The sequence below is a fragment of the Thrips palmi genome, unplaced genomic scaffold (genome assembly GCF_012932325.1).
Source record: "Thrips palmi isolate BJ-2018 unplaced genomic scaffold, TpBJ-2018v1 HiC_scaffold_10, whole genome shotgun sequence".
Taxonomy (NCBI): Eukaryota; Metazoa; Arthropoda; class Insecta; order Thysanoptera; family Thripidae; genus Thrips; species Thrips palmi.
The window spans coordinates 13,667,624-13,686,925 of record NW_023144621.1 but is presented as its reverse complement, the minus strand read 5'-3'; the positions used below and the strand labels follow the sequence as shown (position 1 = coordinate 13,686,925).

General features: G+C 55.0%; 1 protein-coding gene across 1 annotated transcript; it reads left to right on the top strand.

Moving 5' to 3' along the window:
- Positions 1-815: 815 nt before the first annotated feature.
- LOC117654055 (agrin) lies at positions 816-19,247 on the top strand. Its single transcript, XM_034400193.1, has 10 exons — positions 816-1,090; positions 13,683-13,814; positions 14,189-14,336; positions 14,884-15,045; positions 15,275-15,418; positions 15,609-15,806; positions 16,457-16,627; positions 16,717-16,836; positions 17,236-17,412; positions 17,722-19,247. Exons 1-10 carry the CDS (start codon positions 1,033-1,035, stop codon positions 17,954-17,956), a joined length of 1,545 nt encoding a protein of 514 aa, XP_034256084.1. The 5' UTR covers positions 816-1,032; the 3' UTR covers positions 17,957-19,247.
- Positions 19,248-19,302: the final 55 nt, after the last annotated feature.

Below are 19,302 nucleotides of genomic sequence, written 5' to 3'. Positions count from 1 at the left end.
CCAGTGAAACGTTAAACGTAACCCAGCGACAGGACCGGCGGGACAGGCAGCCCGCAGCTCGATTCTCGATGCTCATTGGGCCGATTTAGTACTGCAGCCGGCCAACGGGAAAGGCTAACGGAGTGATGGATCTGTACACCGCCAAAAAACAACAACAACAACAAACTCCAAAAAACAGCAACAAAAATAAACGAATGAGACGCTTGGCCGTTTTTGGGGGGACAGTTTTCGACTCGTTCTGGGAACGACATGTGCGGGCAGGCCCAGGCAGGCCTTCAGAGGGCTTCATCGGACGCTGGGTGTCCTGATCGGTTCTGTCAAGTTGGGTACTCTGTCAAGTGGACTGAACTGGCTGCCGTCTTGGCCAGGGTCTGTCCATGGACTTGGCAAAGTGCGCTTGGACATGGGGGCTGCTGCAGTCAAATGGCTACTTTCGTTCATTTGGCTTATTGAGTAACGCACTTTCTCTGCATTAGTGTTTTTGTCACCTTCCTTGAGTCACTCTGATTATCCGACTGCCGGTGTACGCGGATCGCCTCGTCTCTCTCTCTCTCTCTCTCTCTCTCTCTCTCCTTCTCTCTCTCTCTCTCTCTCCTTCTCTCTCTCTCTCCCTCTCCCCCTCTCTCTCTGCCGGCGTCCCGGCCTGTCATAACGTGACTGAGAGTGAGGAGTCGAGACAGGAGTGGTGCTCCAGGTGAGAGCGAGTCAGCAACAACAGCAGCAACAACTCCAGCACGCCGACCTGCCCACGGCGTGGCGGCGGGGCAGGCAGAGGCAGGCCGGCCGGCGGGCCCAGCCAGGCCAGGCAGCGCCGCAGTCAGGGCCAAGCGCCGCTTCCGCGCAGACGTGCCGTCGACGTGCAGGAGCGCCACCACCACGGCGACCCATGTGGACGTGCTGCACCGCGAGTGAGCGTGCGAGTGCGTAGCAGTGCGTAGCAGTGCGTAGCAGTGCAGCGTCGCGACGACCCAGTGCGCGTGTGTGTGAGTGAGAGAGTGAGAGTGTGTGCGTGCGGCGACGGCGGCGTGCAGGATGTGGTGGACCACCCTCGCCGTGCTCGCAGTCCTCGTGCTCGTGGCGCCGGTGCAAGGTGAGCGAAGAAGTGCGGAGCAGCCGCCGGGGTGCTGTGGGCCAGAGGACCGGCGGCCGAAATGCCAGACGCGTTTTGAGCTCCAGAGTCGCTAAACAGGACTCGAAGCGAGCGTGTGGCCCCACCAATGGATTCCTCGTTCGGAGAGCAATCCATTGGTGGGGTCGCACGTTCGGGCCGAGTGCCATTTAGCGACTCTGGAGCTCGCAGCGCGTCCGGGATTTTGACCGCCTCCACCTGCCTTCTGACGCACTGTGCGGGGGTTGCCAACCCTGCCGGCCCCGCTGGGCCCACCCCCTGCCAAGGGCGAAACGGGTTAACAACGTCCAAAAGCCAAAAACTAATTAGTGCCGAAGAAAAAGGTCAACCGACAGTGACCCAGAGAAGTGCAAGTCAAACAAGTCGCCGAAATGCGTTTTGGTCTTGGTCGCAGGGATGTGAGAACGGCACCTGCCACACTGGCAATGACGGAATAGAAGTGGAAAGCCACGTCCGTTTTACTTTGTGTTTTTTTTTCCTTCTGTTGGTTTGGGTTGCTTGCATGCGGCGCCGCGTCTCGCCCCGCGGCAGCTCACGGACTCATTCCGAGAGTCGTGGCTCTGTCTCTCTCGCACTCACGGGGCGTCCCGTAGGGGTGCGAGGGAGACGGGGCGAGACTCTCGGAATGAGTCCGCTGGCGCGGCCGGCTGGGCGGAGCGTGGGCGTCTCTGTAATTGAGTTATCCAGGGAGTCCAGCGGACGGATCCCGAGAGTCGCTCTGTCTCTCTCACTCTCGTGGAGCGTGCCGTGGAGGTGCGAGAGAAACAGAGCGACGGGGCTCGCTGGGATGCAGAGGCCCGGCCCCGCCTAGCCGGCGCGGCGCGCCTAGTGTGCCATTCGGTTTGGTTCGGTTTGGGCCGGTGTCGTTTGGCGTGGCCGCGGCCCCCGGGGAGTCGAGCCGGCTGCGCCCATGCAGCCTGCGGACTGGGAGTCGTTTCCGACGCTCTGTCTCTCTCGCACCTACACGGCGCGCCCCTTGAGTGTGAGAGAGACAGAGCGACGAAAACGACTCTCAGTCTGCTGCTGGACGGCATGCTTTGTGTGCACAGTGGGCCAGAAGACCGGTGGAGGCGGTCAAAACTCTAGACCCGTTTTGAGCTCCAGAGTCGGGAAGCAGGACTCGAACCGAACGTGAGACCTACCAATGTATTCCTCGTTCGGAGAAGCAGTTCAATGGTGGGGTCACACGTTCGCTTCGAGTCCCATTTGGCGACTCTAGTACTCAAAACCATCAAAACGCGTCTGGAGCTTTGGCCGCCTCCACCGGTCTTCTGGCCCACTGTGGTGCGCCAGGATGGCCGGGACTTGAACAGGGCCCATTCAATCTGGCTGAGGTTCCGGCCTCTAGTACACTAAAAAAAAAAACTAAAACAAAACTTTTTTTTTGCACGAGTACGAATTGCCGGGCCGAGTCGCGAATCGCGGATCCAGACCACACGTACCGAACAAAATAATAGTACACGGGATTGGTTCCCGATTGGATCCCGAGGCCGAGCCGGGCCGAGCCGAGCCGAGCCGAGCCCTCCGGGTTACGACCGCAAAAGGAACAGAGAGCAGCGAGGGAAAAAGGAGGAGGAAAATAGAATAAAAATAGGGGGCACTGGAAAATAAGAGGATGGCTGACTGACAGGTGGTCATAAGAGGGGTCATGCACTCGCCAGCATTGCATGGCTCGCAGTGGGGGAGGTGGGGCTTTGGCAACCTGGAGAGGCAACCTAACAGACAAGGGGCAATCACTGTGAATTTCAGTGTACAAATTCAACGAATTTCAGTCGAATTTCGATGAATTTTAGGCAAAAACGGCTGAATTTTGAGAAGAATTTCGGTGATTTTTTTATTTTGATGAATTTTAATGAATTTTAGTTAATTTTACATGTTTTATGAATTTTTGTGTTGGCTGAAGTTATTTCCCCTTGCTAACAGAGCGAAATGCGATAGTAGCGCGTTGTACTGCTCGAGTTAGGGTAGTTCATGTATCATTCTTTTTGCGGGTGATTGTTACTGATTACGGTGGCACTCAATGGCATTGCCCGCTTCTAGTTGCGTGCTCCACTGGTAGGAGGAAGAACCCTTGCCGCTACCCCGCGCCTGGGTAACAAGTTGGCACTCTAGCCTGTCCCCACGTGGAGTACTGACAGTTTTCTTGTTATCGCCGGTACTCCATACAGTAGGAACCTCTCGCACAGTGGTCCAGAAGACTACTGGAGGCGGTCAATCCCGGACGTGTCTCGAGCCCCAGAGACGCTACATGGGACTCGAACCGAATCCCTACCCATGGATTGCTCTGCGAACGAGAATGCATTGGTGGGGTCACACGCCCGGTCCGAGTCCCATTTAGCGACTCTGGAGCTCAAAAGGCGCCTGGAGCTTTGGCCGCCTCTACTGGTCATCTGGCCCTCTGTGTGTTGACACTCGGCGACATTGATGTGGTTTCCTCTGTGGAGGAGAGAGCAGTGAGGGTCGAAACCAGCGGTCGAAAATTACTTCAAAAATCCATTGACTGGCGTCTTCGCTGAAGGAGCAGCCGCACCGCGGGTTTGCTGTGGACCGATTGTGTCGCTCTGTCTCTCTCGCACCCACACTGTGCACACGGGGCGCCCCACGAGTGCGTGAGAGACCGAGCCGACGCGCTGTCAGCCCGAATCCGACGGAATGAATGAAAAGTAGCCGCAATGCGGAGTCATTTCGGTGAACCGTCGATTCGAAAATCAATCCAAGCAGTGATCATTATTTCTCAGAAGGCCCGGCCCGGGTAAGCCCCCAAGATGGGCCGTGTAGTAAACAGTACCCTGCGCGAATTATTCGGAAACCGTCGATTTAGTGGAATGGAGCCGACACCACCAAGGAGCCTCAACTAATTTGTGCAAACCACCGGACTCCGAATTGCTGAGTTTCAATGCCACGCTGCCCCAGCCAGTCCCTCCTAAAAGGCCCGTGCCCCCAAACATGGCCTGCACCGGACGAACGTATTTTGACAGATTCCATAAAATGCAAGCTTCGCGAAGGCTTGTTCGTATGCGGAGTGCGAGCTTGGCCCGCCCGCCCGACGGGTACTGTTACCGAAAGGGACTCCACGATTCGAGAATTTCGGCACGTACGTGCCAAAGCCTTCTCGTGGACACTGCCAAGAAAAGTGAAACTTTTCCACCATTCTGTACATTAGAAAACAACTTTTAGAAAGTGAAGTGCTATTGTCAGGCGTTTTCCTTCGCAGTTTTTTTTTCGGGTTGTGTGAAAGCCAGAGGACTCCCATGCGTGTCTTGTTCAGTCAGGATAATGCTACTTTAATACACTTCTTCTTCCTTTCCCCAATTTTCTTTTTGTGCGCTGTCGGTGTCACTGGTCCCCAAACTCATTACAGGCCTACACGCGAGTCCTGGAACGCGTATTCCAGGATAATTCCAGGATAACTCCAGGATAATGCCAGGATACCGCAGGATATGTCCGTCCCCTTGTGCGACCGGGCCTGCCACCAGGAACCTGGCTCCAGGACCCTGTCATCAGCGCGTCGGCTGGGCCCACAGCGGAGTACGGCCCAAACCACGCCAACGAAAACCATTGCCTTCGTTTCAAAGACACGGCCATAATTTTTCAAAAAACATTTCCAAAATCGTTTTACATGCGTTTAATTTTAAAAGAGCAACTTGATTTTGTGACCGCGAAATTTTCTTTGTGGTCCTTTTTAAAAACACGCACTTTCACGAAAGAGGGAAGTCCCAGCTCTTGCTTTTGGCGGGAAATTCAAAACGGAACGAAACTAGTGCATAGCAGCGCCGCCTTCTTCTAGTGTGATGCGGCCTTCGTGGCCTTCAGCGTCGCCCTCACGGGAGGGAGAATCATTCGAGCTATTACGGGTCAAGATGTGCGATGCGCGGGTGGGGCTTCTTCTGTTGCACGTTGCATGCCAGCGTACCCGACCAAGGAGCATTTTCGCTCTGTCAGCCGTTCATTTGTATCCAAATGGATTGCTTTGTAGGCGTTCTGAAGTGTGGATTTCGCCCTCGCTGTCACACACTGTGCCATCCAAAGGGGCCGACGTGCGCATGCCCAGCATGTCCAGCCCCGCGGCATGGAGTCAATGCCGCTCCAAGCGCTCCAGGCGGGACGAACGTTGTTAAGTGCCTGGTCCTGGAGGATTTCTTGAGGATTCCTGGAGGGTTCCTGGAGGGTTCCTGGAGGGTTTCTGGAGGATGCCTGGAGGATGCCTGGAGGATGCCTGGAGGATGCCTGGAGGATGCCTGGAGGATGCCTGGTGGAGTCCTGGTGGATAACCTGGTGGAGTCCTGGAGGAGTCCTGGAGGAGTCCTGGAGGAGTCCTGGAGGAGTCCTGGAGGAGTCCTGGAGGAATCCTGGAGGAGTCCTGGAGCGGGCATCTCGCGGAAGAGGCCTGTTGGCTGCAGCCGTCTCACTCCCTCTCGCGGCTCCAGAAGCTCCCCCAGAGGCTGCAGGGCGTCTGGAGAGGCGTCCAGTAGTTCCCCCGCGAACCACAGAGGGCGCCCCGGACGCTCAACATGCGCCTGTCAGCATGACAAACGCCCGGCAGGCAGGCAGGCAGGCGGGCAAGCAGGCCCCCCTCTGCACGGCGTGCCGGTCGGGCCCGCCTCTGGCCTACATCCTTCCCCTAAGGCCGTGCAAAACTGGTTTTGTAAAATTAAGAGCAGCGTCATTTTCACTCTTTGGAGGCGCGCCGCACAACGCCGTCAGTTTTCACTCTTTGGCGCCACGCCGCGCCACGCCACTGCATGCCGGTGGGCGTCGCCGAATTACGCGATTCGATAACGGGTCATTTGCATAAGGACTCACCGCGGTCGTCTACCTCGCACATTGCCAGAAGACCGGCGGAGGCGGACGAAATCCCGGACGCGTTTCGAGCTCCAGAGTCGCCAAATGGGACTCGAACCGAACGTGTGACCCCACCAACGGATTCCTCGTTCGGAGAGCAATCCATTGGTGGGGTCACACGTTTCGGTTCGAGTTCCATTTAGCGACTCTGCAGCTCATAACACGTCCGGGATTTTGGCCGCCTCCACCGGTCTTCTGGCAAATCCAAAGTGCAGCGTCACTGACTGTTGAGATACTATTGCCATGTCAAAATTTGTCGTGTCAAAATTTGTCAGTTAATTTAAAATAAAACTATAATGTTTTTAAGAAAACCTAAAAGTTTTTTTAAACAGGCGAACGTTTGTTTAAAAATGTTTTTTTTTTTCGAAGTCCAGAACTAAGCTCTTCAACTCTTTCTTTTCCTAAAATCAAAATTTTAATTTTTTTGTGGTTTTTCTTGCTATGATTTTTTTTGCTGTCGCCATCATTGTCCTGGCCCCAGGGAGGTATACCCGCACCAGTCCTCCGGGCGGTGTGCCGGCGGTACCCTTCTGCTACCTGCCGGAGGTATCTGCCGGACAAGGGACTGGACTTAACGATAAGCCGGCCTGGTCCACGCCGAGGCAACGCCAAGGCAACGCCAAGGCTCGGCCGCCGGGTTGCCGCCGCGAAATATGGTTCTGCACTCATCGACGCACATCCGGCGACAGCGCGGCGATAGCGTGTTCCGTTACGGAGGCAGTATAAAAGATGGAAACGATACGGACGCTGCCGCCTGCCGCTCTGCAGCGCGGTCAACGGGCTCTTTTATGACGGCTAATTGAATGCGTCCCGGACTAACCCGCACCTGTGTCGTCGGGCGTGCTTAGTTACCGCCGATATCTTAATGTTCTGTTCTGTGGTAGCGCCGTCCGTCCTGCCGCCTGTCTGTCCGTCTGTCTGTTAGTCCGTCCGTCTGTCTGTCTGTCTGTCTGTCTGTCTGTCTGTCTGTCTGTCTGTCTGTCTGTCCGTCTGTCTGTCTGTCTGTCTGTCTGTCTGTCTGTCTGTCCGTCTGTCTGTCTGCCTGCCCGTCTGTCTGTCTGTTGGTCTGTCTGTCTGTCCGACCGTCTGTCTGTCTGTCTGTCTGCCTGTCTGCTGGCCCGCCTTGGTGCCTGTCTGTCTGTCTGTCTGCCCTTTCCCTGCCTCATTGACAGTGGGGGGGCGTTAATGACATGATTTGCCTTCATCCGGCTTCTCTGGCTCCTCGGCGCCGGCAGCCTATAGTCCGTGACAACGTTTCTGTGCAGAGACCTGGCTCGGGCCGTACACTTACAGTCAAAAATCGGCACCTCGGGCATACACATGTGTCCTGAAGGGAAGGGACACATGGTCTGCTCTACTTTTGTACAGTCGGTACAGTCCACAGCATTTTTGCCTCGGCGACACGCAGGGTGGGGGCGGGGCCGCCTGGTGACGGTCGCGCCGTCTGGTCCAGGACCTTCTCGGAAGACGAGCCGAGACTAATTAGCATAAATCTAGGAAAATTAGTTTCTAACAACTTGAGAGTAAAACGCAAACCATTTTTGGATTCCTTACAGAATGGAGAGTAAGAGCATGTTTGAATCATGTTTCTGCGACGCTCCGTTCGAATTTTAGCCGGCATGTGCTTCGTTTGAACACCTTGTTTAACGGGCAACTACGTCCTTCAGAATCATCGTAGAAACAAGTGATTGGTATCTATTTTCTTCTCTTTGCGCGAGGATGAAGAATATGACCTCCAAATCATTAAAAAATTAACCCTAGCGAAAATCGAAATCGGTACTAGGCACCCCGCGTCCTTTGGGGATGGCAGGTAGGCCGACCCTCCTTCCCCACAGCACGGACCCTCCACGCTGAACCAAGATGCATTTGCGTGGTGACTGTACGCCCCAAGCCAGGTCTCTGCACAGAAACGTTGTCACGGACTATAGACGGCAGCCGCACCGCCTCAACTCCGACCACTCCGGGGGCACTTGGGCGCCTCTTGGGCGCCTCCGGAGTGGCCGGAGCTATAAACGATCAGCTAGGTAAACTGTTTGTTCACCAAGTCGCGCCGCGATGCGCTGACAGAGAGAGAGAGAGAGAGAGAGAGAGAGAGAGAGAGAGAGAGAGAGAGAGAGAGAGAGAGAGAGAGAGAGAGGTACGCACACACTCACCGAGACAGGAAAATACACATACGCACACGACTGTGTACCCACTTATTAGTTGCCTGAGTTGAAAGTCCCTTAGTCCAGGCCTCCAGGGTAATGAAGTAGAGCACCAGAGGTCGTCATCAACCTCGTTTTATCTGCCCGAGTGATTCCGTCTCTCTCGCACCCCCATGACTCCCTATTACGGAACGCCCCGTGAGTGCGACAGAGACAGACAGAGCACGACGACCTGCGCTCATCCCTGTGTAGCACACTCGGTGGCACGCGTTGCCGTGTGCAGCACCATGACCCTGCACACCACGCACGTCTTCATCCTAGAAGCCAGCATCTCACCCAACCCACCAAAAAAAAACAAAAACAAAAAAAGAAACTTGACAATTTTAGTGCCGTAGAGCAAAGTTTTAAAAATCTTTCTCTTGTTTGGTTTTTAAAGTTTTGCGTCAATTTTTTCTGAGTTATCATTTTATAAGACGTATCTCTCGTGAAATTTTGGGCATTTCAGCCGATTTTTGGGGGGTGCTTAACTTGCTGCTGTCGTTCTTGTTTTTCTTGTTTTTCTTGTTGTTGATGTTGTTGCTCGCGCCCTTTGGCGGCCGTGACGCGGTGTCGTCCGAGTGCGTGTCGGTCTGCATTCCCCGCGGTGCCTGCGGTAATTACCAACAAACAAATGGCCGGCCAACAGTCTCTCTCTCTCTCTCTCTCTCTCTCTCTCTCTCTCTCTCTCTCTCTCTCTCTCTCTCTCTCTCTCTCTCTCTCTCTCTCGTCGCTTTCTTCCAATCCGCTCTTGACTCTGAGACTCGCTTGTTCATGGAATCGCGCTGCTTCGCTTCGTCTTGTCTCGCGGTGCTCACGTTTAGGAAAGTCCCCCTCCGGGTTTTTTTTTCCTTTTCGTTTTCACTGCATCTTCTGTTTTCTTCTCCCTCTGGATTCGGAAGCTTTCTGGAGAGGAATTGGTACAATGTCGGAGGCGGCAGAGCACAGTAGACGAGACGACTGGTTGAGGCGGCCAAAACTCTCGACGCGTTTTGATCTCCAGAGTCGCTAAATGGGACTCGAACCGACCGTGACCCCACCAATGGATTGGTCTACGAACGAGGAGTCCATTGGTGGGGTCGTACGTTCGGTTCGAGTCCCATTTCGAGACTCTGGAGCTCAAAACGCGTGTGGGATTTTGACCGCGTCCACCGGTCTTCTGGCAAATCCACTGTGTTTGAGTCGGGCCCGGCGCCAAGGCGGTGCCAAAGCGAAGCCAGCCAAAGCGGCCGACGAGAGCGAAGCTAGCGAAGCCAGCGAGTCCTGAGTGATGGAGCGCTTGGCCACGGCGCCGCCACGGCGCCACGGGTCGGCGGCACTTACCGCACACGGTTTACGGGGCACGCGCCCCGAGGAAAGTGACTGAGCAGTAGCCGCATTTTCATTGATTTGAAATCATGTTTGAATGTTTGAATCACGTTCAGCAAAATTCCAAAAGACGAACAAAAGTATTTCAATGGAACAGACGAATTCCTTTAGTTGAAGCCGTATCGAATGAAAAAATCTCCAGGCAAACGATGTCAACTAATTTGGCCAACGGCCAAACGTCATCGCAAAACCGTTTTATTTCAGATAAATTAAATTTTCAATTAAGTTTCTCTGCACAGAGTAGCGTCAGGTGCCACTGCGTCAACGGCTTTGGCTCCTGAACGGCCGTTTCATTGATGTTTGCCCCCTTAACGTTCCAACTGCCGGACCACAGTGGGCCAGAGGACCGATGGAGGCAGTCAAAGTCTCTGACGCGTTTTGAGCTCCAGAGTCGCTGAATGGGACTCGAACCGAACGTGTGACCCCACCAATGGATTCCCACGTATGGAGAGCAATTCATTGGTACGGTCGGTTCGAGTCCTGTTCAGCGACTCTGGAGCTCAAAACGCGTCGAGAGTTTTGGCCGCCTGCGCCGGTCTTCTGGCAAATCCACTGTGCGGCCCCTCGGATGCGCAACGGATGCGCCACCGGCCCGTTTTGTTGCAGTAGCGCCTTATGCAGGACCGTTCCGCTTAAGCAGCTTTCTCCTTATGCATGCTGCCGGCCGTGCCCGCCTTGCTCGCCCCGCCTGCCGTGTTAATGCGTTGTCTACTTCACGTCTACTTCACGGCGACACTGCAACAAACAACATTCGGCGTGGCTCCCTCTTTTTGTATCCTCAAATGTTGTTGTTGATGTTTTTTTGTTTTTAGGCATGAAGTAGCCTTATTTGTTGATGTTGTTGTTGATGTTGATGTTCTTGTTTTTTGTTGCCATCGTCATGATCCAGGGCGGGAGCCCTGGGCCTGCATTGTAGACCTCTTCCCTATGGTTGTCGGCTTCTTCGAGATATGCCTCCAGGGGGAAAAGTTACGCGAAAAAAAAGGAGAGAGGGGAAAAAAAGAGGCTCCTGGTGGGGCTCGATCCCGCGTCCCGCGCCAAGCAGAGAAGAGAACCAGTTCCAAAGGACATGCCCACCGCGCTCATTTCGATTTAAGTGACGAGACAAGCGACGAGTTTTCCCGGAGTATGCACGCCGGGTGCGAGGCATGCCTTGCAGCGCGAGGCAGCAGAGTCGTTTTCGTCGCTCTGTCTCTCTCGCACCCGCAGGGCGTCCCGCATGGGTGCGAGAGAGACAGCGACGAAAACGACTCTCGGAATCGGTCGGCAGTGCGAGGTAAGGCAGTGGGGACAAGTTGCAGCTCTCACTGTACGGTCTGCCTGCAGTCTGCCTGCAGTCTGCCTGCAGTGTGCTTGCAGTCCGGGGGGTCCTCGCGACTCCACTAGAACACACATTCCAGGCGCCCGGCGCGCCACGGCACACAAAGCCAACCTGCATTCGGCGTTTGTCAACAGGCTTGGCGCGGGGCGTGCCGGCTGTCTGTCTGTCGTCGTCTCGTCTTCGTCGTCGCTGTCCGTCTGTCTGTCCGTCCTGTCTGTCTGTCGTTGTCCGTCGTCGTCTGTCCGTCTGTCTTCTGTCTGTCTGTCTCTCGTCTTCGTGTCGTCTGTCTGTCTGTCTGTCTGTCTGTCCGCACTGTGAAAATTTAAGTCTTCCCTTTCATTTTAAGGCTAATTTTCCTTACAAGGATGTCATCAAAACAATTGATGACATTGTTGTCACGCCCATGCAATAAGTATAGGGGCTTTGACGAAAATGGCATCAATTTGTGTTGAGACTGTCATCATTTGAAAGTGATGAAAATAGCATCCACGATTTCGTCACAAAGTGACAACAAATTTCAACAGTGCGTCCGTCCGTCCGTCCACCTGTCCACTGCATATTTGCATCCGTTATGGAATTCCGGGTTTCCGGGATACCAATCTAGCGGCAGAACGTGGGGACGAGCCGGGAGGGGGGGGGAAGGTAGAATGTCAGTTCACTTCGCATGAGACGTGATGATTTGCGTTTTCTCATTAGCCCTGTTTAAAATGGATCGTCGATGCGTTCTTCAGGAAACAGATACTTTAAAACAATTCCCATGAAACGTTTTTATTTTTACATTTTTCCGGGCGACGGTCGATTTGACGGTCGATTTGAAACCTATGTGCCGGTAAGTTTCTCTCTCGCTCTCGGAGGTTCGGGGCACCGTGGGGCACCTTGGGGCACCGTCCAGATCGCGAGGAGTGGCCCCGCCGAGGGTCCCGCGGTGCATAGAGTGGTGCGCTCGGCGGTACGGCACGAGTTGCACTTTCTCTGACCCCTGCGCCCCGCCCCGCCCCGCCCCGCCACGCCCCGCCACCCGCCCCCCGCCACGCCCCGCCACGCCCCGGATAAAACCAATTCCTGCCTTGTCACACGACACGACCCATTTCGTTCCGCGTCCTTGGACCAGCTGGATCGCTGGTGTGAAAAATCGAACCACGCGCTGCAAAAACATAAAATAATGGTCGAAAGCGACAAAACGACGTTGTCACTCTGATGTCATCGATGACAAGTTTGAAACAAACAGGGTCTCGTAAGGGTCTTGAAGGTGCGAGAGAGACAGACCAGTGGGCCAGACGCCCCATGGAGGCAGCCAAAATTGTAGACGCGGTTTGAGCATCAGAGTCGCTAAACAGGACTCGAACCAAACGTGTGACCCCACCAATGGACTCCTCGTTCGGAGAGCAATCCATTGGTGGGGTCACACGTTCGGTTCGAGTCCCATTTAGCGACTCTGGAGCTCAAAGCGCGTCTGGAGTTTCGGCCGCCTCCACCGGTCTTCCGGCAAATCCACTGTGCGACGAGAGCGACTCAGCTCGGCGCGCACCCCGTGCACTCCAGTACCCCGCGCTGCCTCGGCGCTGCCTCGGCGCTGCCCTTGACCTGGATGCAGGATGCACGGCCGCGAGGCGCTGGCGCCCCGATTTCGGGATCGTGATCCTCACCGTGATCCTGGTGTTCCGTTATCCGCCACCGCGCCGCACCGCGCCGCGCCGCCATGCCGCACCAGGACCATTTCGATAATTTATTAATACTCCGCCCGTGCCAGAACAGAGCCGCGAGCGACCGTCCACCCGAATCCCGACGCAGCTCGTTCATTTTTATAGACTGGCAGGCGCCGGCCGGCCGGCGAGAGAGAGAGAGAGAGAGAGAGAGAGAGAGATGACACTGTTCGGCATCGCCATGCCTCGCGCAGTGGGCCAGAAGACCGGTGGATGCGGTCAAAATGCAGGACGCGCTTTGAGCTCCAGAGTCGCTAAATGGGACTCGAACCGAACGTGTGACCCCATCAATGGATTACTCTCCGAACGAGGAATCCATTGGTGGGGTCACACGGTCGGTTGGAGTCCTGTTCAGCGACTCTGAAGCTCAAAACGCGTCTCGAGTTTCGGCCGCCTCCACCGGTCTTCTGGCACACTGTGCCTCGGCCGCGCACGGCACGGCACATCTCCGGAGAGTCGCTTCCCTTCCGCATGCCTGCCCGCCTCGTCCTGCCTCGTCCTGCCTGTCGCCCACTGTTGGCAGAATCCGGCGGCCCGGCCCACTGACCTCGTTCCCCGCTCCGTCCCCGGGCATAGATTTTTCATACTCGACCCTTTTATCCCCCTGCGAATTTAATTTATCGGTGTTTTCGGTTATCGGTCGGTGAAATGCCCCGCGAGGTTTAGGAGTCTGCTCCTCGTAAACGGGGGGCAGTGTGGGCAGCGGCCGAGGCCACGGCCGGCGGGCCGGGCGTCCGACCGTCTGCCATCGGTTTAGACCCGCGACGACTTTTGGCGAGCTTTTCTTGCGCTCCGAACTGCTCTCGTTCTGCAGACCGCTGCGTACGGACGGCAATGCCGAGGCGAGTGATGCACTTTTTAGCCTGGGGGTCACGGGAAACAATTGTGAGGGTTCGCGATATCTATGAGTCAGAAAGCATTTCTCAAGGTGAATAACATTTCTCCAGGCCAAGAGCATTTCTCCAGGCCATGAGCATTTCTCCAGGCCATGAGCACATTTTTCCCGGCCAAGAGCACATTTTTCCAGGCCAAGAGCATTTCTTCAGGCCGAGAGCATTTTTCCAGGCCAAGAGAATATTTCCAGGCTGAGAGCATTTCTTGAGGCGATGACCCAGCCTAACTTTTTCTCTGTTCCTCAGACTGCGGGGCCGCGAGGGATGCCTCCTGCCCGAGGATCTGCCCCGTCCAGGGCGGCGGTGACCCCGTGTGCGGCTCGGACGGCGTCATCTACACCAACCAGTGTGACATGCGGAAGAAGACCTGCGGCAAGGGTGAGTGGACACACAGACAGACAGACAGACGAAAAGACAGCCGACACACAACTGACAGACAGCCAGACGCACAGACAAGTAGACGTACCTACAAAAGCTGTCGCGGAGACTTGAACGCAAGGACGTCGCGCACAGTGGGCCAGAAGACTGGCGCAGGCGGCCAAAACTCCAGACGCGTTTTGAGCTCCAGAGTCGCTGTCGCTAAACAGGACTCGAACCGAACGTGTGACCCCACCAACGGATTCCTCGTTCGAAGAGCAATCCATTGGTGGGGTCACACGCTCGGTTCGAGTCCCATTTAGCGCGACGCTGCAGCTCGAAACGCGTCCGGGATTTGGACCTCCTCCGCCGGCTACAACGCAAGCTGCTTGCAGGTGTGACGGTGAACAAGGACCCCGAGGCCTGCATGCGGCACGCCGGCTCCACCTGCGACCACCGCTGCGGGAAGGAGCAGGACCCCGTGTGCGGCACGGACGGCAGGACCTACCTCAACCGGTGCATGCTGCAGGTGGAGATCTGCAGGTAAGCGTCGCCAGCCCTCTCGCCCTTTTTGGCCTCTAGGTAGCTAATCCATCGGAATGGTGGGCCAAAGGCAACACCTCACCCCTGTGCGTTGGCAGAAAAGTGCAAGTTCAAGGGGGCAACCACTCGCGAAATCCTATGTACACTTGATTGGCCGAAATCTCGCGCGAAATCGGTAGAAATCTGGTGAAATTCCTTAGAAGCCTGGTGATATCTCGCGAAATCCCATCGAAATATGGTGAAACCACGTGAAATCCCATCAAAATCTCACGAAATCTGGCTTAATTTTGACGCGAAAACCTGCGAAATCTCGATGAAATCCCTACCTTGGAAGAATCCTGTGTAGAAAAAAATTACAAGTGGTTGCCCCCTCTCTCAGACTGGCTGTGGAACCAAAAGTGCCTAGCGCAGCCTAGCGATGCATTGAAGGGCGCCCTTTCTTTTTAGGCAGGAGTCACTTTCCATTTCAAAACGCGGATTTTCCGGATTTTCTCATTATTCCGTAATTTAACATTGTTGTACATTTACTGACGCCGTTCCGTTTCAGAGTGGGCATCCAGCTGTCGCACCTGGGGCCGTGCAACAACATCTCGGCCCACCGCGAGAACTGCCCCGTGAGCTGCGAGCAGGCGCCCATGGACGGCCCCATCTGCGGCTCGGACGGCAACGTCTACAAGAACACCTGCCAGATGAAGCTGCTCACCTGTGGGTCAGTCACCAGTGCGGCGCAGCCGATTTGCCAGGAGACCAGTGGAGGCGGTCAAAATCCCAGACACGTTTTGAGCTCCAGAGTCACTAGATGGGACTCGAACCGAACGTGTGATCCTACCAATGGTTTGCTCTCTGGACGAGGAATCCCTCGATGGGGTCACACGCTCGGTTCGAGTGCCACTTAGCGACTCTGGAGCTTGACTGAGTGTGCGTTGCACGCGTTGCAGCCAGGGCGTGGTCCGCACCAACAAGAAGCACTGCCAGACGACCCGCCACTGCCGCGAGACGTGCTGGCGCGTCGCCAGACCCACCTGCGGTTCGGACGGCCAAATCTACACCAACGCGTGTCGTATGAAGAGCAAGAACTGCGGGTACGTCCAGCTCTCTCTCTCTCTCTCTCTCTCTCTCTCTCTCTCTCTCTCTCTCTCTCTCGCTCTCTCTCTCCGGTCGGCTGCTTTCAATTAACGACCAGGGCGTTTGCATGGAGAGCACGGCTGCAACCGGATTCCGCTGCCTTTTTACAATGTAGCAACGCGCGCGGACTTTGTTTTGTGGTTGCAGGAAGCACGTGTTCGAGGTGCCCATGTCGTTCTGCATGACGCAGGAGCGTACGTCCGGCGGCTCTGGCGCTGGCGGCGCGGCGTCCGCGGCCTCGGCGGCCTGCCCGACGTCCTGCGAGGGCGAGAAGGAGAGACTCACCTGCGGCTCCGACGCCAACGTGTACCGCTCCGAGTGCGAGCTCAAGATGCTCAACTGCGGGTACGAACCACCGGCCGCTCTACGAAGGAAATGGAGGCATTGTAAAATCTACGAAGAAATGCTTCGTATTACGAAGGATTTTGCTTCATAAGCACTACAATGCCTTCATTTTCTTCTTCGTAGTTATGAAGCGAGGGCGCCACCTTTAGATCATCAACACGATGGGCTAGACCAGAGTTGATCCCCTGCCGATTCAGGGTGCCTGCGGGTTAGACTGGTGTGGCGTCTCGTGGAGTGTGGCCAGGGCTAGGGCTGGCCAGTGGGGCTGGCGGGCCACGGACAGCCCCTGCGGTCCGACGGGTAGGCAACCCAACGCGCGTCTCAGAGTGCTGTGCTGCTGGCCTGCCGGGCGGCAGCCTGCTGAAGGGACCGTTCTACAGTGAGCCAGAAGACCGGCGGTGGCGGCCGAAATCCCGGACGCGTTTTGAGCTCCAGAGTCGCTAAATGGGACTCGAATCGAGCGTGTGACCCGACCAATGGATTGCTCTCCGAACGAGAAATCCATTGGTGGGGTCACACGTTCGGTTCGAGTCCCATTTTGGCGACTCTGGAGCTCAAAACGCGTTTCAAGTATTATCCGCCTACGCCGGTCTTCTGGCCCACTGTGCGCCCGTTGGCTTGAGTGTGTTGAGTCAAGTGGTTGATTGCAGGAGCGCGCAGTCCAGGCGCAAGGTGGTCCGCGTGGACATCGAGAAGTGCCGGTCGCGCATCAACAAGTGCAACAAGGTCAAGTGCACGGCGGAGGGCTGGTCGGACCCCGTCTGCGGCACGGACGCGCGCACCTACCCCAGCAAGTGCCACCTGCAGATCGCCACATGCCTGTGAGTCCGCGGTTCTAATACTCTCATTTTTTCCTCTTTTTCTTTTTTTGAATCCCCAGATTGTTTTTAATTTTTCTTTTCTTGTGCAGCAAGGGGATTCAGATGGCGCACGTGGGCGAGTGCGCGCCCCTGGCCCAGCACGAGACTTGCCCCTCGGACTGTCCGTCTGACGAGAAACCGGTCTGCGGTTCCGACGGCAACACGTACAGGTAGGAGGCCAAAAATACCTAAAAGTAGCTTCTCTGCCGTTCTCTGCTGAAAAGACAGCCAGCAATACGAAAGTAACCTAACCTGACCTTACCTTTACCCTTACCTTCTACCCTTACCTTTTACCCTTACCTTTACCCTCACCTTTACCTTTACCCGCTCTTACTTTTACACTGGTAAAACAAAGGCATAAAAAAATTACGCCCTTCATGGCATAAATACTCTTATACGCCCTTGTAAGGGCATAAATCGTTATCTGCCCTTGGGAAGGGCGTAAATGGAATAGGAAATTTAAGCAAAATTTTAATGCCTTTCCAAAAGGCATTAACGATTGAGGTCATACTTTTAATGCCGTTGTTTCACCAGTGTACCTGACCTGACCTTGTGTTGCCTGAGTCCAGGTCCGAGTGCGAGCTGAAGCGAGAGACGTGCGGCCAGAAGGTGGTCTCCGTCCCGCAGCAGCACTGCCGCACCACGGCGCTGTGCAACCAGGAGTGCGGCCCCGAGAGGAACTTCGTGTGCGGCTCCGACAACAAGTTCTACCGGAACGAGTGCGAGCTCAAGCGGGACAACTGCGGGTGAGTGCAGCTCAGTGCAGCGTCACGCAGTGGATTTGCCAGAAGACCTCCCAGAAGGAGGCGGTCAAAAGCACGGACGCGTTTTGAGGGCCAGAGTCGCTAAATGGGACTCGAACCGAACGTGTGGTTCCACCAATGGATTGCTCTCCGAACGAGGAGTCCATTGGTGGGGTCACACGCTCGGGTTCGAGTCCTTTTTAACTACACTCGAGCTCCAAACGCTTTTAGAGTTGCTACCCTTAAACCTGAACCTAGCCTACTCTCTAACCAAATCGAACCGATTCCAAACTGATTCTGAACATGTTGCAGACGGCACGTGTTCGTGGTGCCCATGAAGCGCTGCCTGCTGGGCTTCCAGTTCCGGGGCTGCCAGCGCATCTGCCCGTCCGTGTACGACCCCATCTGCGGCTCGGACGGCAAGACGTACTCCAACGACTGCTTCCTGGAGCTGGAGAACTGCCGGTCGCGCGCCCTCGTCACCAAGAAGCACCACGGCGTGTGCGGCCAACCCATCCCCGAGGCGCACAACTACCTGTACCGCTAGGGCGTCCTAGACGCGCCCTAGACTTCACCTAGACGCGTCCTGGATGTGCTCTAGGGCCCCACACCCCCGAGACATGTCTCAGACTTGTTCGACCAACATACACATGAGGAGTAGTCAGGATGGTCCTCAGGATGGTCCTTTGGATGGTCCTCAGGATGGTCCTTTGGATGGTCCTCGGAATGGTCCTCAATATTGTCCTCAGGATTCGGGTGTCAGACATCCTAGACTTTTCTGTGACATACCTCGGGCATCTCTTGGGTGTGTTCCTCGCGGCCCTAGCACGACTGCGACTCTACCCAAATGCGCCCCAGGAACCTTTAACTGATTTCATAAGCGTCTGTCACATGTCCTAGATGTTTTTACAGACGTGTCCTTGACTGGTCAGTCCTGTTCTCGACGTTTTCTTCGACGCAGACGTGTTCCAGACTTTTAGACTTCCTAGACCTGGTTTGTTCAGACTTCTACGAGAGCTCATCGAAATGCGTGGTTCTCGCGAGGAGAAAATATGACAACTTTGATTTGTCAAAGTGGTTGGAGGAGGAACCAATAATTCTGGTGGACACACGCTCCTTGCGATGACAAAGGCGCCAAGCACTCCTCTGGGCGAGACTCAGGCCCGTCTTAGACTTTCGCGAAACGTGCGCTAGATGTGTTCCTGATGAGACGTCTGTTTCCAAACACGTGTCTGGACAGGACGTCGTGGGTAGTCCGCGGCGGGCTAGCCCCTCTCTAGTCCCCTCCGGCGTCGATGAAGCGTAAATTTTGAGGATTTAAAAAAGAAACGTTAACAGTTAACAGTTACGTTGGTTTTACGAATTGATTTGAGCGGGCGGTTGGTGTCCATGTGTGTGTGGTTGTAAGAAAAGTTTCCCTTATTTACAAAGCAGATCAAATTCAAATTCCGCGCGTGTGTTTTGTGAAAAAGGGCTCGGAGAGTTACAGCCGAGTACAGATGTAATTTAGTTTGTGTGTTGGTCACCGTAGAGTAAGACTTTGCTCACGAGACGTGGATTTCCAAAAGCGTGGAAGAGGCTTCACTTGTCTCGACTTTTCTGCACTATTTATTCAAATGACATTCTGTGATTTAAAAAAAAACGAACTAGTTTGTATTATTTATTCTTTTGTTGTGTTTGAGAAGTGTATGATATGACAGCATCGTGTATTGTGGCGAAGCACAATACTGGTGTGTTTTTATTCCTTTTCGCGCCTTGCCATGTGCTTTTTCTTTTGTATTGCATACTTAATTTATTGATCCTATAATTTTTGTAGAAAATAAATAGATACAACCTAGCCAATGCGTTAGTTCTTTTGACACCTGCTCGGTTGAAAGCATTAAAGAAGGGCGA

Excerpts from the sequence above, each read along its gene's own strand:
- LOC117654055 (XM_034400193.1), top strand. The coding sequence starts at position 1,033 with ATGTGGTGGACCACCCTCGCCGTGCTCGCAGTCCTCGTGCTCGTGGCG. Across the intron at positions 13,815-14,188 it reads GAAGAAGACCTGCGGCAAGG|GTGTGACGGTGAACAAGGAC; the intron begins GTGAGTGGACAC and ends AGCTGCTTGCAG. Across the intron at positions 17,413-17,721 it reads CTCAAGCGGGACAACTGCGG|ACGGCACGTGTTCGTGGTGC; the intron begins GTGAGTGCAGCT and ends AACATGTTGCAG.